The 24,114-nt window shown below is 39.5% G+C and overlaps 1 protein-coding gene across 1 annotated transcript in view; it reads left to right on the plus strand.

Moving 5' to 3' along the window:
• Positions 1–24,114, plus strand: part of PRKCI (protein kinase C iota) — a 555,904-nt gene that overhangs the window by 240,139 nt on the left and 291,651 nt on the right. The window contains exons 6-8 of the mRNA XM_053710130.1: positions 2,064–2,201; positions 10,338–10,392; positions 21,725–21,783. Of these exons, the coding sequence (XP_053566105.1) occupies positions 2,064–2,201; positions 10,338–10,392; positions 21,725–21,783 (252 nt within the window). The remainder of the gene's footprint in view (positions 1–2,063; positions 2,202–10,337; positions 10,393–21,724; positions 21,784–24,114) is intronic.

Raw genomic sequence — 24,114 nt, forward strand, 5'->3', positions numbered from 1 at the left:
TCCTGAGCAGACAGACATTTCATTCCGGGGAGTGGGCTCTCTATCCGGAGTGGTTCTCCAGGTTATCCCTCAAATGTGGGGTGCCGGAGTTGGATCTGATGGTGTCTCGGCAGAACGCCAAGCTTCTAAGGTACGGTTCAAGACCGCTCTGATAGATGCTCTGGCGTTTCTTAGGATTTCGGTCTAGCATACCTGTTCCGTTTGCATGCCTTCCACAAGTTATTGCTCATATCAAACAAGGAAGAGCATCGGTAATTCTAATAGCTCCTGCATGGTCTCGCAGGATCTGGTATACAGACCAAGTGAAGATGTCTTCTCGGGCCGCCTTGGAGGTTGCCTCTGAGGAAGGACCTTATAACTTAGGGTCCATTCCTCCATCCAAATCTCGTTTCTCTTCTTGGAAATTGAATGCTTAGTTCTGTCTAAGCATGGATTTTTTGAGTCTGTCATTAAGACCATGATCCAGGCTTGCAAGCCTGTAACTCGAAAGATTTATCATAAGGTATTGCGTAAATACCTTTATTGGTGTGAATCTAAGGGCTACTCTTGGAGCAGGGTCAGGATTCCTAGAATTTTGTCTTTTCTCCAGGATTGTCTGGAGAAAGGGTTGTTAGTCAGTTCTCTGAAAGGTCAGATTTCTACATTATCTATTTTGTTACACAAGCGCCTGGCGGATGTGCCAGATGTTCAATCTTTTTGTCAGGCCCTGGTCAGAATCAGGCCTGTGTTTAAACCTGTTGCTCCTCCTTTGAGCCTTAATCTTGTTCTTAGTTTTGCAGCAGTCTCCGTTTGACCCAATTCATTCTATAGATATTAAGTTGCTATCTTGGAAGGTTTTTTGTCTTATTTCTATCTCTTCTGCTCAGAGAGTTTTGGAACTCGGATTTGCAATGTGATTCGCTTACCTTATCTTTCATGCAGATAAAGTGGTTCTTCGTACTAAATTGGGGTTTCTTTCTAAAGTGGTTTCGGATAGAAATATTTATCAGGAAATTGTTGTTCCTTCTCTCTGTCCCAATCCTTCTCATAAAGAATGTCTGTTTCACATCTTTGATGTTGTGCGTGCTTTAAAGTTCTACCTACAGGTGACTAAGGACTTTCGCCAGTCTTCTGCCCTGTTTGTTTGTTTCTCAGGAAAGCGTAAGGGTCAGAAGGCAACTTTCCCCCTGGTATGATTCGTTTTGCTTATGAGACTGCTGGACAGCAGCCTCCTGAGAGAATTACAGCTCATTCCACTAGGGTTGTCTCCTTGGTCTGTCTTCTTGGGCTTTCAAAGATGAAGCTTCTGTGGAACATCTTTGCAAGGCTGCAACTTGGTGTCCTCTGCATACTTTTTCCAAATTTGATACTTTTGCCTCGGCTGAGGCCTCTTTTGGGAGAAAGGTTCTTCAAGCGGTGGTGCCTTCTGTTTAGGTCTGCCTGTCTTGTTCTCCCTCCCTGTTCATTCTGTGTCCTCTAGCTTGGATAGACTCTCCATATCTTAGGAAAGAAAACAAAATTTATGCTTACCTGATAAATTTCTTTCCGAATATGGAGAGTCCACGACCCCACCCTTTATTACGACAGTTAGTTTTGACTAAACCTCAGGCACCTCTACACCTTTTGTGTTATTCTTCTTCCATTTCCCTGCAGTCGAATGACTGGGGATTATGGGTAGGGGAGTGACACTTGACAGCTTTGCTGTGCTGTTTTTTGCCTCCTCCTGCTGGCCAGGAGTGATATTCCCACTAGTAATTGAATGACGTTGTGGACTCTCCATATCGGGAAAGAAAGAAATGTATCAGGTAAGCATACATTTTGTTTTCTCATGAATTTATAATGTTCCTTTTATAAAATGGAGAGTCGTGCCTAGAAAAAAAATACACAATCTTTAGGAAATTTAGAACGTGTATTTATTGATTGAGTAGCTCACACACCAGTGGTCATGAATTTTAACTTTTTTTTTACATTTCTTACTGTAAACATTGGATATATGGGTTTTGAACAGTTTATTTAATTTTGATATAGTCTGATAAGAAGTATATATTTGAATTGGTGTTAACCTTTTGCTTAATGCCTTCCAGAGAGCTCACTGTGCCATCTGTACCGATAGAATATGGGGACTTGGGCGCCAAGGCTATAAGTGCATCAACTGTAAACTGCTGGTTCATAAGAAATGCCACAAACTTGTTACCATGGAGTGTGGGCGACATACTTTAGCAGTAAGTGAAAACTGACATCACCAAATACCTGTCCTGTCAGGCTGTCAATGTTAAGTTATTTATATGACTTTATTTTTAAGAATCGTTAGTTGAAGGCTCTTCTTTGCAATAATGAACACATTTCAGAATATCTTGCAAATTTAGTCAATTTAATATATCAAATTTTGACAAACCCATGTACCAAAAAAAAAAAAAGAAAAAACAGACTGAGTTCTGATTGAACACTCTCATAATATTGAGCCTAGAAAATATGCGTGAGACCATAATGCATCATTAGTCACTACTAAAATTAAACTTTCTACAAAGGATTTTTTTTTTTTACTGTTGGATCTGGAAATAAAATTAATTTTTGTGAGGATTTGGTAATTTGTTTCCATTTTGCATTCTAAATACTGTATGTGCTAAATAAAGCAAATCAAAAAGCTTCTGACGTAGAAATATCAAAATTTTGACATATCCATCAGTCCATAATACATATTTCAAGAAACATTAAACTCAATGTTTAATCTTGTAAAATGTGTAATTATGAAACATAAAACATTCCAACTTTCATGAATTATTTTTTCTGCTTTTGCTGTGTTTGTCAGCTAATATTGCCAGAAGAGTGCGGTAACTATGTCACTGTGCAACAGGTCTAGAGTTTAGGGTTTATCAATGTGGTTTGACTTTGGAGAATACAGTGTTGTTTGGACAAAACTGAAGAACCAGAATTTTCTATGGTTATAAATGAAAAGTATTTTTTTTTTGCTCCTTTTGGCAGTGTTTTCTACTCTGTGACCACACATTTAAATGGATTATTTTAGCAGATTCCCAGTAATCTCAATCTACAGATGATCCTCCTCAGTGTTTATATAATATGGCTTCTCAGTCACAATTTAGAAAGTTCTTACTCAACAGAGCAAAATATTTTTAGTTTGCAAGAAATGAGCTTTGTGTGGCACATTCCTGTGAATAAGCATAAGGTTCATACGCAAATTCAAGAGGGAGTTGATGTTTACAGTACTTGACATGGTTCCTCAAAATACATTTCTTGTAACAGTCTTAGTGATATATGTCTGTATATTCATGTGACAGCTGCACCACTTCAGTTTTTTTCCATGGGAAGAGGTTATTTTGCCCTCTAGGCTGTCTATTTCACCATAAATATTCACAAAGATTCTAATAACACTCCCTACAAAACTCAGAAAGGGAAGCAGCCAAGTGTTCCACTATCTGGATGATTCTTATTATTGTTCCTTCCTAGAATCTTTTACCTAGTACAAACCTTTTTTTCTGTTCAGACATAGTTTGATGTTCAAACCCAAAAGGTATTGACTTGTTCCCCGCCAATGTGTCAGATTCTATTTATTATGCTTCTTACCAGAAAATCTTGTTTTCATGCTTCTGCTTTTTCATTTTTTCCCCTCTTGTGATACATATGGGCCACGTGGAAAATGCGTACATTTCAGTTGTACTTTTTTTGGCTCAAAATGTTCACATTCTGAAATGTGGGTGAAACGGCATTAGGCTAGTTGGATATTTAATTCAGTATGGAGCATAGCAGGCCTTTCACAGGTCCTCAGTGGATTTACTTGATCACAGACTCCAGTACCCTAGGATCTGGAGCAACATTACACTAACTTGATTTGGTAATAATGTTGTTTTTTGGTCATAGTGATTGGTCTAGTTCTGCATTTTCAGGATCATTTTTAAAAATATGGTTATAACATTTCAAAGACAATTAGCTTCAGTATCAGAACTCCAGAATTAAGGAAGGTACTCAGTCTTCAACAGAACAAAGTAAGCCAGATGTATTCTGCAGTAGTTCAGCTGGTTTATGTATTGTGTTCTCTAAAGATAAATCTTTCAAATGATAAAGTGCTTTTTAAAGCAGAGGTAGTGGCACTCCTACCAATATTGGTTGAGATACTTGATTCCCATTTCTTAGGTCAACTGGGCATTTTCTTGGAGTCTTTCTCTGCATACAGACCTCAGATGCAGATGTATATACAGTAATGCAAACTTTTACAATCATTTTAAATATTGCAAAATTTATAATAATGTGATACAAAATAAAAACCAACAAAAGGATATAGACGTGAGTCAGTGTTTGATTCTTCAATATAGCTTCAAATCATATGTGAAAGTCCAACTTTTGACTCTTTGTGTATTCCAATGAACCTTAAAGAGAAAGCTTGTATAGGGTAATACTTTCAGACCCAGTTGGTAAAAATAAGTGAAAGATCCGTACTCACACTTTAGAGAGCTACTGTAATCTCATGTATATATCAGTCCTGATTCACAAAGCTGTCAGGATCAGCGAACCAAGCAGCTGGAGATCCGATGTATATCTACATATAAGAGCTCAGAAGAGAGGTAGAATAGTGTGATACTGTAGACACACAATATAGGAAATCGTGGTAAAGATATATACTTACACTTTTTAGAGCTGACACTCAGCTCAGATTGAATCGCAATCTCTGTATAGGCCACCGAGTCAGCTATGCAGCAACACAGGAACACTTGGTAAAGTAGCAAATATTTAATAAAAATGATACATAAAATATATCAGCCAGTGTGAAGTCACTAAGGTATATAGTATGTACATACTCTTAAATACAAAGTATCAAATGTCTGGAAGCAGGATGGCTTCGGATTCAGACTCTCGGTAAGCTGTGTATCAAAAGAGTCAAGATGATACAATGTAACTCCCTTTCACTGTGACGTCACTGACGGACAAAACCCGACGTATGTTTCACCACATCCATGTAGCTTTTTCAAGGGTAAGATCAATCCAAAGCCATCCGGCTTCCAGACATTTGATACTTTGTATTTAAGAGTATGTACATACTATATCCCTGAGTGACTTCACACTGGCTGGTATATTTTATATATTTTATGTATCCTTTTTTTTAAATATTTGCTACCTTACCAAGTGTTCCTGTGTTGCTGCATAGCTGACTCGGTGGCTTATACCGAGATTGAGATTCAATCTGAGCTATACAAGCTTTCTCTTTAAGGTTCATTGGAATACACAAAGAGTAAAAAGTTGGACTTTCACATATGATTTGAAACTATTGAAGATTCAAACACTGACTCACGTCTATATCCTTTTGTTGGTTTTTGTTTTGTATCACATTTAATATTACTTTTTTTGTTTGTGATCACTTTTGTGCTTTTATTGTTAAATATTGCAAAATAACATAATAAAGAAATGAATAAAAAGACAATGCAAATGCACCTAGTTTGAATTTCAGATGAATAGAAGATTTTTTTCTGACACATTTAATTTTCCTTCCCCTTTCATCATGTGGCACCCATCAGCCAATCACAAAATGCATATATGCATACACTGTGAACTCTTGCACATGAGCAGTAGTAGCTGGTGCCTCATAAAGTTTGCATATAAAAAAATTCTACAAATTTAGATAATGGAAGTGAATTGAAAAGTTCCTTAAATTTTCATTCTCTATCTGAATCATGAAAGTTTAATTTTGACTTTAATGTCCCTTTATTAATGGGTTTTCTTTCCTAAGATATGGAGAGTCCACAACGTCATTCGATTACTCGTGGGAATATCACTCCTGGCCAGCAGGAGGAGGCAAAGAGCACCACAGCAAAGCTTTTATGTGTCACTCCCCTACCCATAATCCCCAGTCATTCTCTTTGTTTCTGTCCATGGAGGAGGTGAAGTTTGGTGTCGGAAGAAATCAATTTCTTTTTTTGGGTACTTTTCCCTGCAAGCAAAGATTTGGGGTTTAGCTGAGTCCACGTCAATCTCTTCAGTAGAGTAGTGGTTGCTTTTAAGCAGTTAGGAAGTTGTGAGGTAGTCCTTGCTTTGTTTCCTAACATATTGCTGCTCTAGCTAAAGAAAGCCAGAGTTGGCTACTTTTTTTTTTCTACAGGTCTCTGTAAGGAGTATTTGTCCTTTCACGCCTTGTGAGCTGTCTCCCTGCCGGACAGCAAGACTGCAGTTAAGTGCTTTTTTTCTTCTAGGTACTGAAGACTTGCACTTCAGAGGATTATAGCTGCAGTATTATTGGGACATTTTTATATTATGCTGGATTTAATAAAGAGCAGGGTGCAGGCACTGATGTTGGGAGATTAGGGGTTAATTTTCTATTTATGTATGGAATATTCCTCCTATGTGGCTCGTTATGTTTGATGTGTGTAAACTGCATATAACCTTTATTGGGGATTAGCAGAGATACGATAGACACATGCTGCTTAAGTATCATTTACTTATACTGTGCATTTTTTTCACTAACGTGTGGCAGTTTGTCAGTTAGCTGGTTTGTATTAGACTCCGGTCTTCTGACAGAGGTAGTTAACGCGTTCTTTTAGTTTTGCGCAGTTTCCCCTCTCTGATGATCATGTGACTTCCTGCTCTCTGTGTAAAGTCGGAGACAGAGCAGCATCACTTTTCTTAAGATTCTCCTGTGTCGGCACGATCGCAAGGAGCTCCTCAGTGAGTTGTAGAGATTCTAAACTTTTTTTTCCTTATGTTTAACTGCCTTAATTAGCGTGTTTAACGCTCTGTGGGATAAAGATTTTTTTGTTAAACTGACAGTAGTCATTTTATTAATTTTACTTTCTGGTAGGACATGGATCAGGATTTTGTTTCTGTTGACAGATGCTTACTATGTCTGGTGGCACAAATTGTTTTGCCTATGCAATTCTGTGCACCATGTTTTGCTAGAACTATAGAGTGTAAAAATAAGATTTTGCCCGTTGAGTCATGTCTCTCAGGATGATGCTGTTAAGGCTTTGCCACAGCTTTCTCCTCAAATGTCCCAAGCCTCAATGGCGTCACATTCAGTGCCCTGCAGTTCTTCTCAGCCTCCTGGAGGAGTTTATTTGCCTGCAGAAATTGCTGCACAGGTATCTTCTGTGGTATCTGCGGCATTATCTGCTTTTCCTATGCTGGGAAAACGCAAGAGGAATATTAAACATTCAGATAGTAAGGTTTCTGTTCCACCTACTGCTACGCAGGTTGCCCCCCCCCCCCCCCTCATAGGTTTGATGAGGAGGAAACGTAAGTAGCCTCTGAGGGTGAAATCTCAGATTCGGACAGTATAATTCCTTCATTTGATACTGAAGAAGTAAACTTCAGACTTAAGCTTGAACACCTTTGTGTTCTGTTAAAGGAGGTATTGGCTACTTTGGATGACTCCGATTCTTCTGTCGTTGTTAACCCTAAGAAGTCTAGTAAACTTAATAAATACTATGATGTTCCTTCCTCTGTGGAAGTTTTTCCTGTTTCAGACCGTGTGACGGAGATTATTTCACAGGAATTAGAGAAGCCAGGGATACCTTTCTCCCTGTCTCCTGTCTTTAAAAAGATGTTTCCTGTTGCTGACTCCATTAAAGATTCATGGCGCACGGTGCCTAAAGTAGAAGGGGCTATTTCTACTCTAGCTAAGAGAACTACGATCCCTATAGAGGATATCTGCTCCTTTCAGGATCCCTTGGACAAAAAGCTGGAGGATTATTTGAAAAAGATGTATGTCCATCAAGGTCTTCAATGGCAACCTGCATTATGTATTGCCACAGTTGCAAGTGTGGCATCTTATTGGTGCAACGCTTTGTCTGAATCAATTTTAGTAGAGACTATGTTGGAGGAGATCCAAGATAGGATTAAGGCTTTCAAAGTAGCCAATTTCTTTATTTCTGATGCTAACATGCATGTTATTAGACTGGAAGCCAAGATGTCTTGCTTCACTGTCTTACCCCGCAGGGCATTGTGGTTAAAATCTTGGTCTGCTGATGTTACCTCTAAGTCGGGAGAATTGAAGTACAGATTGGAGACTTTACAGCTGCAGACCTGGGGATGACGTTTATGCTCAGCGATCTGGACAGCTGTTGATGGTCCAGAAGGCATTTGTGGCACTTATCAAGTGCTGTGGATCTTGTAAGTAAATGTCATATTGGGAGTTGCGCTGCCTGAATACCTGGATGATGCACACCATTTGGCGCCTCTTCTGTTTTTTGTTCCTATAGATTCGTGCAGTGTGTTTTGCCATCAAGCATTTGGAAGAAATTTTGCTGCCTGGGGAAATCATCACCTCATGATATAGTGTGGACTGTTAAGGTCTAACTTGATCTCTTTATCATTACTTATCAGTGATATTTTTGCACAAGAACGTTGTTATGTATTTTTTGTATTGGTGTTCACTATTTTTGACATTGTATTTAGTTTTATATTGTATGCACTTAAGTATATATTCCATATATATATATTTTTTATCCATATAGTACAAACATTGTACTCCTAGTAACACTAGATTTTTATTACACTTAATAGGATTGTATATTGTAGTATTGAGTTTAGTATATTCACGTTTAATATAGGCGCATCTGACTTTTTTTTCACTAGTTTCCTCAGTTTGCTCTCCTTCCACTAGTCATTGCTCGTATCAAACAGGGATGGGCGTCGGTTATTCTAATAGCCACTGCGTGGCCTTGCAGGATCTGGTTTGCAGACCTAGTGGAGATGTCATCTCTCCTAACTTGGAGACTACCTCTGAGGAAGGACCTCCTGATTCAGGGTCCCTTCCTTCATCTAAATCTCGTTTCTCTGAAGCTATCTGCTTGGAGATTGAACGCTTAATTCTGTCTAAGCGTGTTTTTTCTGAGTCGGTCATTGAGACCATGATTCAGGCTTGCAAGCCTGTTACTGGAAAGATTTACCATAAGATATGGCAAAAAATATCTTTATTGGTGTGAATCCAAGGGCTACTCTTGGAGTAGAATTAGAATTCCTAGAATTTTATCTTTTCTCCAGGAAGACCTGGAAAAGGGATTGTCAGTCAGTATCCTGAAAGGTCAGATTTCTGCTTTATCAGTTTTACTACATAAACGTTTTGGCGGATTTGCCATTTGTGCAATTTTTTTGTCAGGCCTTGGTCAAAATCAGGCCCGTCTTTAAGTCTGTTGCTCCTCCTTGGAGCCTTAACCTTGTTCTTAAAGTTTTACAGCTGGCTCTGTTTGAGCCATTGTATTCCATAGACATTAAGTTGTTATCTTGGAAGGTTTTGTTTCTTGTTGCTATCTCTTCTTCTCGAAGAGTCTAGGAACTCTCAGCTCTGCAGTGTGATTCCCCTGATCTTATTTTTTATGCCGATAAGGCGGTTATTCGTACTAAATTGGGTTTCCTTCCTCAGGTAACAACCTTCTTATAGAAATATCAATCAGGAAATTGTTGTTTTCTCTCTTGTGTCCTAATCCTTCTTCTTTCAAAGAACGTTTGTTACACAATTTGGATGTTGTACGTGCTCTTAAATTCTACTTACAGACGACTAAGGATTTTCGCCAGTCCTCTGCCCTCTTTATCTGTTTCTCTGGGAAACTGAAACGTCAGAAAGCTACTGCTACTACTCTTTCTTTTTGGTTATGAAGTATAGTTTGTTTGGCTTATGAGCCTGCTGGACAGCAGCCTCCTGAGAGTATTACGGCTCAATCCACAAGAGCTGTTTTCTCTTTTTGGGCTTGCAAATTTGTTCCACAGAAGCTTCATTTTTGAAAGGCTGCAACTTGGTCTCTACATACTTTTTCCAAATTTAAAACTTTTGCATCGGCTGATGCTTCTTTTGGGAGAAAGGTTCTTCAAGCAGTGGTGCCTTCTGTTTAGGACTGCCTGTCTTGTCCCTCCCTATTTATCCGTGTCCTAGCTTGGGTATTGGTTCCCCACAGTAATTACTCAAGCCGTGGACTCACCATATCTTTGGAAAGAAAAACAAAATTTATGCTTACCTGATGAATGTATTTATTTCCAGATATGGTTAGTCCCCACCCTTTATTTTAAGACAGTTGTTCTTTTGACTATAACCTCAGGCACCTCTACACCTTGTGTTACTCCTTTTTCTCCATTTCCCTTCGGTCGAATGTCTAGGGGTTGTGGGTTAGGGAGTGATACTTAGCAGTTTAACTGTGGTGCTCTTTGCCACCTCCTGCTGGCCAGGAGTGATATTCCCAACAGTAATTACTCAAGCCGGGGAAAGACATTTATCGGGTAAGCATAAATTTTGTTTTTCTTTAGTGTGATGGCTTTAATGTAATTACAGAAATATGAAATAGTTAAAAAGCTGTTGATACAGGTGTTTTGTTGTATACAGCAAAGGTCACTAATGAAAAACAATTGTTTGTTCTTTTTTGCAGGAACCAGTAATACCCAATGAAACATCTGGAATGCAATCAGATAACCTTGAACCAGGTAACACCTGCAGACAAGTTTTTATTAAAAGTAAAAGTGTATTTTGTTAATAGGTAATTTGTCACTGCTACCTGCATCATTATGATTAGTCTTTAGGTAACTCAGTTTTTTTTAGGTATTTTAAACCTTTTTTAATTTTTTTTGTTCTTTCAAGTTACAAGTAATCATCACAGATTTAATTTAAATGAATTTAATAGAAGTTGCAAAAATGTATTGCTTTATTTGTTCATACCAACAAATAACAAAGAAGCCAGTTTGCATCAATGAACCAAATTAATAAATATAACATTCTGTCATTTCTTTTAGTTTCTCGTTATCTATGCATATTTGTTCATTCAGTTTGTTCTTGCAAATTACCAATGACCAATTCTAGAAAATCTTTCTAGCACAATTGCAGTATGTATAGTTAGAAAACTTATACAAAACTCTCTTACACTACTAAAAAGATGTTTACATCACATGATTTCCTTTTTTGCTTATGTGAAAGATCACTAATATTTTTGCTACAGTTGAGGTACATATAAATTAAATAAATCCCTTCAGGGGTACTTGCTACAAAAAGGTTGAGAAACACTGCTTTAGTGGACAGATCTACAGAACATAGTATTTTTTCCTACAAACAGTTTAATTTGCTTCACACTGCTAACTTCTTTATCTGTGATGCAGTTATGGTTATTGTTCGAGTTAATGAAAAAACATGACTTTTTTTCTGTTTTAATCAGAATAGCTTTATGATACAAATTTTGGTTTGCATAATGGTTTCCAAAAACAGATTTGACTTTTCCTTTCCAAGGAAAGATTCTTTTTGGATCAGGTCTGGATTCAATAATTGAATTAAAGTGGTCCCCAATCCAGATTCAGTTCTGGTAGTGGGCAGATTGAGCCGTTTTCAGTAGGCTTGGTTTTAATCAGTTCAGGATCCTTAGGTTATGAACATTTTTTCACAAAGTTAAAAGATTGGTCTTTAGTCCTGTCCTCCTCGAGGATGGTTCCTTCTTTCTCATGTTCCAAAACATAATTTGAAGGTGGCTGCCTTCCTTCAATGTGTTCAGGACTTAGAACTGATGGGGGTTATTTAACCTGCTCCTGTCTCAAAATAGAGTCAGGGTTTTTACTCCAACCTTTTTATTGTCTCAAAAAAGGAGGAAACTTTAAGGTTTATCCTGGATTTAAAGACTTTAAAGGGACAGTCTACACCAGAATTTTTATTGTTTAAAAAGATAGATAATCCCTTTATTACCCTTTCCCTTGTTTTGCATAACCAACACAGTTATATTTATATACTTTTTACCTCTGTGATTACCTTGTATCTAAGCCTCTGCAAACTGCCCCTTTATTTCAGTTCTTTTGACAGACTTGCAGTTTAGCCAATCAGTGCTGGCTCCCAGGTAACTTCATGTGCACGAGCACAGTGTTATCTATATGAAACACATGAACTAACACCCTCTAGTGGTGAAAAAAAGTTAAAATGCATTCTGAAAAGAGGTGGCCTTCAAGGTCTAAGAAATTAGCATATGAACCTCCTAGGTTAAGCTTTCAACTAAGAATACCAAGAGAACAAAGCAAAATTGGTGAAGTAAATTGGAAAATTGTTTAAAATTACATGCCCTATCTGAATCATGGAAGTTTATTTTGGACTAGACTGTCCCTTTAAACACATTTTTAAAAGTTCCTTCTTTCAAAGTGGAGACCATCCGTACTATTTTACCCTAAGTAAAATATGGTCAATTCATGTCCACTATAGATCTGAAGGATACATACCTTCATATTCCCATTCACAAGGTTCATCATCAATTCCTCTGATTTGACTTTCAGAGCATGCAGTTTGTTACCCTTCATTTTGTGAATATTCGGGAAGCAGTTGCCAATCCAAAGGTTTTGGGAGCTCTATTGGCAGTAATCAGATGTCAAGGTATTTCTGTAGCCCCTTACCTAGACAACATTTTCGCTCAGGCTCCATCTCTGCCTTTGGCAATTTCTCAAACTCGGAATCTTCTAGTATTGCTACGCAGGCATGGTTGTAAGATCAACGTATATCACAGGAAAAAAAGCTATACTTCCAGATGTTCAAGCCTTTGTCCAGACATCGGTTAGAATTAATAACTCAATATGGTTTTTTTTACTGAAGGTAGTTTCTTTGGAGAACATAAATCAAGAGATTGTGATTCCTTCCTTATGTCCAAATCCTTCAAACTCTCTAAGTTGAGACGTTTGCATAACTTTTATGTAGTTAGGGGTTTAAAATGTTATTTGCAATCTACTAAAGATTTCAGACAAAGCTTTAATTTATATATCTACTTTCTCTTGTTAAGTGTGTTCAGTCCACGGGTCATCCATTACTTATGGGATATATTCTCCTTCCCAACAGGAAGTTGCAAGCGGATCACCCAAGCAGAGCTGCTATATAGCTCCTCCCCTCACATGTCATATCCAGTCATTCTCTTGCAACTCTCAACAAAGAAGGAGGTAGTGAGAGGAGTTAGGAGTTTTTTACTTAATTATTCTTCAATCAAAAGTTTGTTATTTTAAATGGCACCGGAGTGTGCTGTTTTTTCTCTCAGGCAGTATTTAGAATAAGAATCTGCCTGCGTTTTCTATGATCTTAGCAGACGTAACTAAGATCCACTGGCTGTTCTCGTACATTCTGAGGAGTGGGGCAACTTCAGAAAAGGGAATAGCATGCGGGGTCCCCTGCAAATGAGGTATGTGCAGTAAAATATTTTCTAAGGAATGGAATTGACTAAGAAAACACTGCTGATACCCATATGATGTAAGTACAGCCTTAAATGCAGTAGTAGCGACTGGTATCAGGCTGATAAATGTATGCGCAGTAGAGTTATTTTCTAGGGAATGGAATTTGACTGAGAAAATAATGTTAATACTGAAATAATGTATGAGCCTTAACTGCAGTAGAAGTGACTGGTAGCAGGCTTAGTGATAACTTTACATAACATTTGAAATGTTTGTTTTTAAAACGTTTACTGGCATGTAATCGTTTTGTGAGGTACTTGGTGATAAATCTTTTAGGGCATGATTTTTTTCCACATGGCTAACGTATATTTCTGCATGGAAACCGTTATATCAGGTCTCCCACTGTTGTATATGAGTGGGAGGGGCCTTTTTTTAGCGCCTTGTTGCGCAGTTAAAATTCAATCACAGTCTTCCTGCTTCTTCCTCCTTGATCCAGGACGTCTCCAGAGAGCTCAGGGGTCTTCAAAATTTATTTTTGAGGGAGGTAATCAGTCACAGCAGACCTGTGACAGTGTGTTTGACTGTGATAAAAACGTTAACTGTTAAATTGATTATCCGTTTTGGGTATTAAGGGGTTAAATCATCCTTTTGCTAGTGGGTGCAATCCTCTGCTAATTTCATACATTTACTGTTAAAATTTGGTTGCTATAACTGAATTAGTTCATTGTTATTTCAACTGTGACAGTTTTTTTGTGTTTTTAAAAAGCGCAGCAGCGTTTTTTATACTGCTTGTAAATTTATTGAAAATATTTTCCAAGCTTGCTAGCCTCATTGCTAGTCTGTTTAAAAATGTCTGATACAGATGAATCTGCTTGTTCATTATGTTTAAAAGCCAATGTGGAGCCCAATAGAAATATGTGTACCAATTGTATTGATGTTACTTTAAATAAAAGTCAGTCTTTACCGGTAAAGAAATTATCACCAGACAACGAGGGGGAAGTTATGCCGGCTAACTCTCCTCACGTGTCAGTACCTTCGCCTCCCGCTCAGGAGGTGCATGATATTGTGGCGCCAAGTACATCAAGGCCCTTACAAATCACTTTGCAAGATATGGCTAATGTTATGATTGAAGTATTATCTAACTTGCCTGAGTTAAGAGGCAAGCGCGATAGCTCTGGGTTAAGGACAGAGCGCGCTGATGACACGAGAGCCATGTCCGATACTGCGTCACAATTTGCAGAACATGAGGACGGAGAGCTTCATTCTGTGGGTGACGGATCTGATCCAGGGAGACCGGATTCAGAAATTTCAAATTTTAAATTTAAGCTTGAGAACCTCCGTGTATTGCTAGGGGAGGTGTTAGCGGCTCTGAATGATTGTGACACGGTTGCAATCCCAGAGAAATTATGTAGGCTGGATAAATACTTTGCGGTACCGGTGTGTACTGACGTTTTTCCTATACCTAAAAGGCTTACAGAGATTATTAACAAGGAGTGGGATAGACTCGATGTGCCTTTTTCCCCTCCTCCGATATTTAGAAAAATGTTCCCAATAGACGCTACCACACGAGACTTATGGCAGACGGTCCCTAAGGTGGAGGGAGCAGTTTCTACTTTAGCTAAGCGTACCACTATCCCGGTGGAGGATAGTTGTGCTTTCTCGGATCCAATGGATAAAAAATTAGAAGGTTACCTTAAGAAAATGTTTGTTCAACAAGGTTTTATATTACAGCCCCTCGCATGCATTGCGCCCGTCACTGCTGCGGCGGCATTCTGGTTTGAGTCTCTGGAAGAGGCTATTCGCACAGCACCATTGGATGAGATTATGAACAAGCTTAAAGCACTTAAGCTAGCTAATGCGTTTGTTTCGGATGCCGTTGTGCATTTAACCAAACTAACGGCTAAGAACTCCGTATTCGCCATCCAGGCGCGCTGAGCGCTATGACTTAAATCCTGGTCAGCAGACGTGACTTCTAAATCTAAATTGCTTAATATTCCTTTCAAAGGGCAAACCTTATTCGGGCCCGGCTTGAAAGAAATTATTGCTGACATTACTGGAGGTAAGGGTCACACCCTTCCTCAGGACAGGGCCAAATCAAAGGCCAAACAGTCTAATTTTCGTGCCTTTCGTAATTTCAAGGCAGGAGCAGCATCAACTTCCTCCGCTCCAAAACAGGAAGGAACTGCTGCTCGTTACAGACAGGGTTGGAAAGGCAACCAGTCCTGGAACAAGGGCAAGCAGGCCAGAAAGCCTACTTCTGCCCCTAAGACAGCATGAAGGAAGGGCCCCCTATCCGGAAACGGATCTAGTGGGGGGCAGACTTTCTCTCTTCGCCCAGGCTTGGGCAAGAGATGTCCAGGATCCCTGGACGCTGGAGATCATATCTCAGGGATACCTTCTGGACTTCAAAGCTTCTCCTCCACAAGGGAGATTTCACCTGTCAAGGTTATCAACAAACCTAATAAAGAAAGAGGCATTTCTTCAATGTGTACAAGACCTCTTAGTAATGGGAGTGATCCACCCAGTTCCGCGGACGGAACAAGGGCAAGGTTTTTACTCAAATCTGTTTGTGGTTCCCAAAAAAGACAAGTTCCTAAGGTTTCCATCGTTCAAAATGGAAACTATTCGAACCATCCTACCCATGATCCAAGAGGGTCAGTATATGACCACAGTGGACTTAAAGGATGCCTACCTTCACATACCGATTCACAAAGATCATTATCGGTACCTAAGATATGCCTTTCTAGACAGGCATTACCAGTTTGTAGCTCTTCCCTTCGGGTTAGCTACGGCCCCGAGAATTTTTAGAAAGGTTCTGGGCTCACTTCTGGCGGTACTAAGACCGCGAGGCATAGCGGTGGCTCCGTATCTAGACGACATCCTGATACAGGCTTCAAGTTTTCAAAATGCAAAGTCTCATACAGAGATAGTTCTAGCTTTTCTGAGGTCGCATGGGTGGAAAGTGAACATGGAAAAGAGTTCTCTATTACCATTCACAAGGGTTCCCTTTCTAGGGACTCTTATAGATTCTGTAGAGATGAAGATTTACCTGACGGAGTCCAGGTTATCAAAGATTCTAAATGCTTGCCGTGTCCTTCATTCCATTCCAAGCCCATCAGTAGCTCAGTGCATGGAAGTAATCGGCTTAATGGTTGCGGCAATGGACATAGTGCCATTTGCGCGCCTGCATCTCAGACCGCTGCAATTATGCATGCTAAGTCAGTGGAATGGGGATTACTCAGATCTGTCCCCTCTACTGAATCTGGACCAGGAGGCCAGAGATTCTCTTCTCTGGTGGTTGTCTCAGGTCCATCTGTCCAAAGGAATGACCTTTCGCAGGCCAGATTGGACGATTGTAACAACAGATGCCAGCCTACTAGGCTGGGGCGCAGTCTGGAACTCCCTGAAGGCTCAGGGATCGTGGACTCAGGAGGAGAAACTCCTCCCAATAAACATTCTGGAATTAAGAGCAATATTCAATGCTCTCCTAGCTTGGCCTCAGTTAGCAACTCTGAGGTTCTTCAGATTTCAGTCGGACAACATCACGACTGTGGCTTACATCAACCATCAAGGGGGAACCGGGAGTTCACTAGCGATGTTAGAAGTCTCGAAGATAATTTGCTGGGCAGAGTCTCACTCTTGCCACCTGTCAGCGATCTACATCCCAGGCGTGGAGAACTGGGAGGCGGACTTTCTAAGTCGCCAGACCTTTCATCCGGGGGAGTGGGAACTTCACCCGGAGGTCTTTGCCCAACTGATTCTTCGTTGGGGCGAACCGGAACTGGATCTCATGGCATCTCGCCAGAACACCAAGTTTCCTTGTTAAGGATCCAGGTCCAGGGACCCGGGAGCGGTGCTGATAGATGCACTAGCAGCCCCTTGGGTTTTCAACATGGCTTATGTGTTTCCACCGTTTCCGTTGCTGCCTCGACTGATTGCCAAGATCAAACAGGAGAGAGCATCGGTGATTCTGATAGCGTCTGCGTGGCCACGCAGCACCTGGTATGCAGACCTAGTGGACATGTCGTCCTGTCCACCATGGTCTCTGCCTCTGAGGCAGGACCTTCTAATTCAGGGTCCTTTCAACCATCCAAGCCTAATTTCTCTGAGGCTGACTGCATGGAGATTGAACGCTTGATTCTATCAAAGCGTGGTTTCTCGGAGTCGGTTATTGATACATTAATACAGGCTCGGAAACCTGTTACCAGAAAAATTTACCATAAGATATGGCGTAAATATTTATATTGGTGTGAATCCAAGAGTTACTCATGGAGTAAGGTTAGGATTCCTAGGATATTGTCTTTTCTACAAGAGGGTTTAGAAAAGGGTTTATCTGCTAGTTCGTTAAAGGGACAGATTTCTGCTCTGTCTATTCTTTTACACAAACGTCTGGCAGAAGTTCCAGACGTTCAGGCTTTTTGTCAGGCTTTAGCTAGGATTAAGCCTGTGTTTAAGACTGTTGCTCCGCCGTGGAGCTTAAACTTAGTTCTTAAAGTTCTTCAAGGTGTTCCGTTTGAACCCCTTCATTCCATTGATATTAAGCTGTTATCTTGGAAAGTTCTGTTTTTGATGGCTATTTCCTCGGCTCGAAGAGTCTCTGAGTTATCTGCCTTACATTGTGATTCTCCTTATCTGATTTTCCATTCAGACAAGGTAGTTCTGCGTACTAATCCTGGGTTTTTACCTAAGGTAGTTTCTAACAGGAATATCAATCAAGAGATTGTTGTTCCATCATTATGTCCTAATTAGGGATGCACCGAAATGAAAATTCTAGACCGAAACCGAAACCGAAAATGCAGGATGCCCTTGGCCGAAAACCGAAACCGAAACCGAAAATGACTTTTTCCACCAAATTATTTTAAAAGTTTTTTTCTATAATGTTATTATTAATATAAGACTTTTTATTATATATATATAATATATATATATATATATATATATATATATATATATATATATATATATATATATATATATATATATAATATATATATATAATATATATATATTATATATATATTATATATATATATATATATATATAATATATAATATATATATATAATATATATATATATATATATATATATATACACACACACACAGTATATATATATATATATATATTATACACATACTTTTGAACATTTTGACACAATCCTAAATCAGCAGGCAGCATGGGGTTAAGAATTAAGACATGGGACTGAGGCACACAGAGGAATGCAGGAGATGGTATTACAAGTGTACTGCTTGTGGATTGTAGCCCAAACAATTACAGTTCTGTCAGTGTGCAAACGGCTCCTACATGTTTATATTCACTCTTATCTGGCAAACAGCTCGTTATGCAGTTCTAAGGAGGAGGAGGGGACAGCTGCTTGTAATGACACCACGCTGCAGCCCGCTCTGTTTACACAGAAGTCTCCTAATCTTGCCGTGTCAGGTGAAATTTATGACACTTGCCTGCAGAGCCATATAGTTACTTGTAACGGATCGTCCTGTCAGTGAATGTGTGAAAGGCTCATACATATATTTACCCTTATCTGGCTCCCTGTCTAATCGTGACTTTATTTGAAAAAGCAGCTCATCCTGCAGGACTCAATGAGCTGCTTTTTCAAATAAAATCACAGTTAGACAGGGAGCCAGATACGGGTAAATATACGTATTAGCCTTTCACACACTCACTGACCGGAGGATCCACAAGTAACTATACGGCTCTACAGGCAAGTATCATAAAAGTCACCTGACACGGCAAGTTCCTTCTCATGCCGCTCTGCTCTGCTTCAAGACAGGGAGTGAACAGCCCAGCCCACAGTGCCGCACCCCCTCTAACCGCGAGGCATTCTGGGGCATGTAGTTCATTTGAATATGGCCTGGAAATAACCCAGCCACACGGGGCTAAATTTAGGATCAGCTTGCAACTGGTTATAGCGGTCGGTGAGGCACGGGGGAGGACACTTTGGGGGATAAATATCTGTCTGCCAGGGGATGATTTCGTGGGGCATAAGGGTTAATTTACTTTTACATAGAAGATGCAATTTTCGGCCGATTTTCCCCTCTTTCGGCCGAAATGGGATAGGCCCATTTTCGGCCGAAAATTTCGGTGGCCGAAATTTCGGTGCATCCCTAGTCCTAATCCTTCTTCAAAGAAGGAACGTCTTTTGCATAATCTGGACGTAGTCTGTGCCCTGAAGTTCTACTTACAGGCAACTTGAGATTTTCGGCAAACTTCTTCTCTGTTTGTCGTTTATTCTGGACAGAGGAGAGGTCAAAAGGCTTCGGCCACCTCTTTCTCTTTTTGGCTTTGTAGCATAATACGTTTAGCCTATGAGACTGCTGGGCAGCAGCCCCCTGAAAGAATTACAGCTCATTCCACTAGAGCTGTGGCTTCCACCTGGGCCTTTAAGAATGAGGCCTCTGTTGAACAGATTTGCAAGGCTGCAACTTGGTCTTCGCTTCATACTTTTTCAAAATTTTACAAATTTGACACTTTTGCTTCTTCGGAGGCTGTTTTTGGGAGAAAGGTTCTACAGGCAGTGGTTCCTTATGTTTAAATGTTCCTGCTTTGTTCCTCCCATCATCCGTGTACTTTAGCTTTGGTATTGGTATCCCATAAGTAATGGATGACCCGTGGACTGAACACACTTAACAAGAGAAAACATAATTTATGCTTACCTGATAAATTTATTTCTCTTGTAGTGTGTTCAGTCCACGGCCCGCCCTGTCTTTTTTTTGAGGCAGTTCTAAATTTTTAATTAAAACTCCAGTCACCACTGCACCCTATAGTTTCTCCTTTCTTGTCTTGTTTCGGTCGAATGACTGGATATGACATGTGAGGGGAGGAGCTATATAGCAGCTCTGCTTCGGTGATCCTCTTGCAACTTCCTGTTGGGAAGGAGAATATATCCCATAAGTAATGGATGACCCGTGGACTGAACACACTACAAGAGAAATAAATTTATCAGGTAAGCATACATTATGTTTTTCTGTTCCTAAACAAGACTAAACAGCTAAAACGAGTAATTTGTAAATTTGCAAAGCTGCAACTTCTTTGCATACATTTACTAAATGTTATCATTTTTATGTCTTTGCCTTGTGGACTCTCACCACTTTATGTAAGAAAACATAATGCTTACCTGATAAATTCCATTCTTTCATGGTGATAAGGCCACAAGACCCATCCAGTTATTTTTTTTCTTGTAATTTGGCGGCAGTTTTTTCTTTGCACCATGCTTGTGTTTCCAATTTTTCTTTTACCTTTTATTCTGCTCGGCTTTACGATAAACTGAGATACACAGGGAGCTGGGAGGGCTCAAAAGCTCTTTGCGTTTCAGGTATCTTTGCCTCCTCCTACTGGCAGGAATTTAATCCCACACGTTAATGCTCCATGAAATAAAAGAATTTTTCAGGTAAGCATAAATTATGTTTTTGTGTTTTTTCTAACTAGTGTGCACTATGGCTTCGGAAAGACAATTACTTAAAGTTCTATGTGCTATATTTGGTAGCTTTTTAGTGTTTACGTTTCCTAAATATACACACTGCAATTGTCCACCTAGACTTTCTTGAAATTGTGTTCAGTCATGTCTTTGACATGTGAGCTGTGTCTTAGCTCTATACATTTTTTCTTCATAAATGGAAAGAGTCCACAGCTGCATTCATTACTTTTGGGAAATAAGAACCTAGCCACCAGGAGGAGGCAAAGACACCCCAGTCAAAGGCTTAAATACTTAGTACTGTACTAGTAAGGGTTGTGTTGGGACCGACTGCTGGGTGACGGTTCTCCTGGACGAGTGTTGCCTCAGTGAGTCTGCTTGCGGTCTCTAGTTAGGCTTTCGGACTATCTGCGGGTCAGTGTCCTTGGGGTCTCTTCCTTCTAGTTTTTTTGCCTGGCTCTGACTAAGCGGGGTTTGGTTGGGTTGTGGTTTTTTTCAAGCCTGGTGCCCTCAGAATGGGCCGCCTATTGTACCCTCCCGTTTTTGCATTCAGTGTCCTCTATAGCTTGGGTATTTGTTTTCCCAAAAGTAATGAATGCAGCTGTGGACTCTTTCCATTTATGAAGAAAAACATAAATTATGCTTACCTGATAATTTTCTTTTCTTCAGATGGAAAGAGTCCACAGCTCCCCACCCGTATTTTTTCTGTGGGGCCTCTCCTTTTTTTATTCTTCTGGCACCTTTTCACCCTGGTATTTCTTCTACTGTTCCTTGTTCCTCTGCAGAATGACTGGGGGATGAGGGAAGTGGGAGGAGTATTTAAGCCTTTGTCTGGGGTGTCTTTGCCTCCTCCTGGTGGCCAGGTTCTTATTTCCCAAAGTAATGAATGCAGATGTGGACTCTTTCCATATGATGAAAAGAAAATTATCAGGTAAGCATAATTTTTAAGTTTTTTTTTAGTCTTAAAACGAATCAAAAGAGTAATGAGATGGGCACTTAAGGGTCTCCTCAGATTTGATTCAAAGGCTAGTTACAAGTATTGATAGAAATATGTGATGTATGTTTGCATATTTCTGATTTTTGTTATGATTAATGCATAAGTGTAATTGCAACTGTTCTCTGTATTACTGGAGTAAAAATAAAAAAAATATACCTTTTCAGAGTTTGGATTTGAAACCTTAATAAAATACTGTATGTTTTTGTATTTTTAGCCATGTCTTATAGACCTAGAAGTCAAGATAATTTGGATCAAGTTGGTGAAGAGAAAGAGGTAATATTATTAATAAATTGGTTACTGAACCAACTAATTTTATACCATTTATTCATTTATTTTATGTAAAATGTACCATTTTACTTGTTAGTGCTGCATTTTAATAAAACCAAAACACTGATTTCCTTTTAGTTTCATTATGAAACTTCAGACTAAATGCATTTGTTTCGTGAGACAGTGCACATTGTTCTCTTAAACTTTGACTTTTTAAATTCTGTTCACTAGAATATTATGGGATGGAATGTTAGCAGGAGGCAATAGCATGCTCAATACTACTTCTATAACTGCAAAGACATTGGATGCCTTACAAGCTCATTTTCTCTTGTTAAGTGTATTCAGTCCACGGGTCATCCATTACTTATGGGATTATATCTCCTTCCCAACAGGAAGTTGCAAGAGGATCACCCAAGCAGAGCTGCTATATAGCTCCGCCCCTCACATGTCATATCCAGTCATTCTCTTGCAACTCATCTAGATAGGTCGTTGTGAGAGGTCTGTGGTGTTTTTTATACTTAGTTTATTTCTTCAATCAAAAGTTTGTTATTTTAAATGGCACCGGAGTGTGCTGTTTGTTCTCAGGCAGTATTTAGAAGAAGAATCTGCCTGCGTTTTCTATGATCTTAGCAGAAGTAACTAAGATCCTCTGGCTGTTCTCGCACATTCTGAGGAGTGGGGTAACTTTCAGAAAGGGAATAGCATGTGGGGAATCCTGCAAACAAGGTATGTGCAGTAAATTATTTTTCTAAGGAATGGAATTGACTAAGAAAATACTGCTGATACCGATGTAATGTAAGTACAGCCTTAAATGCAGCAGCGACTGGTATCAGGCTGATGAATGTATGTACAATAAGTAATTTTCTAAGGAATGGAATTTGACTAAGAAAATACTGTTAATACTGAAGTATTGTATAAGCCTTAACTGCAGTAGAAGCGACTGGTAGCAGGCTTATTAATAACACTACCTAACTTTTAAAGTGTATGTTTTAAAACGTTTACTGGCATGTTATTCGTTTTTTGTGAGGTACTTTGGTGATAAATCTTTTGGGGCATGATTTTCCACATGGCTGTTGTTTATTTCTATATAGAAACGGTTAACTGAGGTTTCCCACTGTTGTAATAGGAGTGGGAGGAGCCTATTTTAGCGCTTTTTTGCGCAGTAAAAATTCAGTTTCAGTCTTCCTGCTTCTTCCTCCTTGATCCAGGACGTCTCTAGAGAGCTCAGGGGTCTTCAAAAGTCATTTTGAGGGAGGTAATCAGTCACAGCAGACCTGTGACAGTGTGTTTGACTGTGATAAAAACGTTAATTGTTAAATTGATTATCCGTTTTTGGGTATTAAGGGGTTAATCATCCATTTGCTAGTGGGTGCAATACTTTGCTAACTTAATACATTTACTGTGAAAATTTGGTTGCTATAACTGATTTGGTTCATTGTTATTTCAACTGTGACGTTTTTTTTGTGCTTCTTAAAGGCGCAGTAGCGTTTTTTATATTGCTTGTAAATTTATTTGAAAGGATTTTCCAAGCTTGCTAGTCTCATTGCGAGTCTGTTTAAACATGTCTGACACAGATGAATCTGTTTGTTCACTATGTTTGAAGGCCAATGTGGAGCCCCACAGAAATATGTGTACTAAATGTATTGATGTCACTTTGAATAAAAGTCAATCTATATCTGTAAAGAAATTATCACCAGACAACGAGGGGGAAGTTATGCCGACTAACTCTCCTCATGTGTCAGTACCTTCGCCTCCCGCTCAGGAGGCGCGTGATATTGTGGCGCCAAGTGCATCAGAGAGACCCATACAAATCACTTTGCAAGACATGGCTGCTGTTATGACAGAGGTATTATCTAAATTGCCTGAATTAAGAGGCAAGTGCGATAGCTCTGGGTTAAGGACAGAGCTCGCTGATGATGTGAGAGCCATGTCTGATACTGCGTCACAATTTGCAGAACATGAGGACGGAGAGCTTCATTCTGAAGGTGACGGATCTGATCCAGGGAGAACGGATTCAGAGATTTCTAATTTTAAATTTAAGCTTGAGAACCTCCGCGTATTGCTAGGGGAGGTATTAGCGGCTCTGAATGATTGTAACACGGTTGCAATTCCAGAGAAAGTATGTAGGTTGGATAGATACTTTGCGGTATCGGTGTGTACTGACGTTTTTCCTATACCTAAAAGGCTTACAGAAATTATTAGCAAGGAGTGGGATAGACCCGGTGTGCCCTTTTCCCCACCTCCGATATTTAGAAAAATGTTCCCAATAGACGCCACCACACGAGACTTATGGCAGACGGTCCCTAAGGTGGAGGGAGCAGTTTCTACTTTAGCTAA

This window comes from Bombina bombina, chromosome 4 (genome assembly GCF_027579735.1).
Source record: "Bombina bombina isolate aBomBom1 chromosome 4, aBomBom1.pri, whole genome shotgun sequence".
Classification (NCBI taxonomy): Eukaryota; Metazoa; Chordata; class Amphibia; order Anura; family Bombinatoridae; genus Bombina; species Bombina bombina.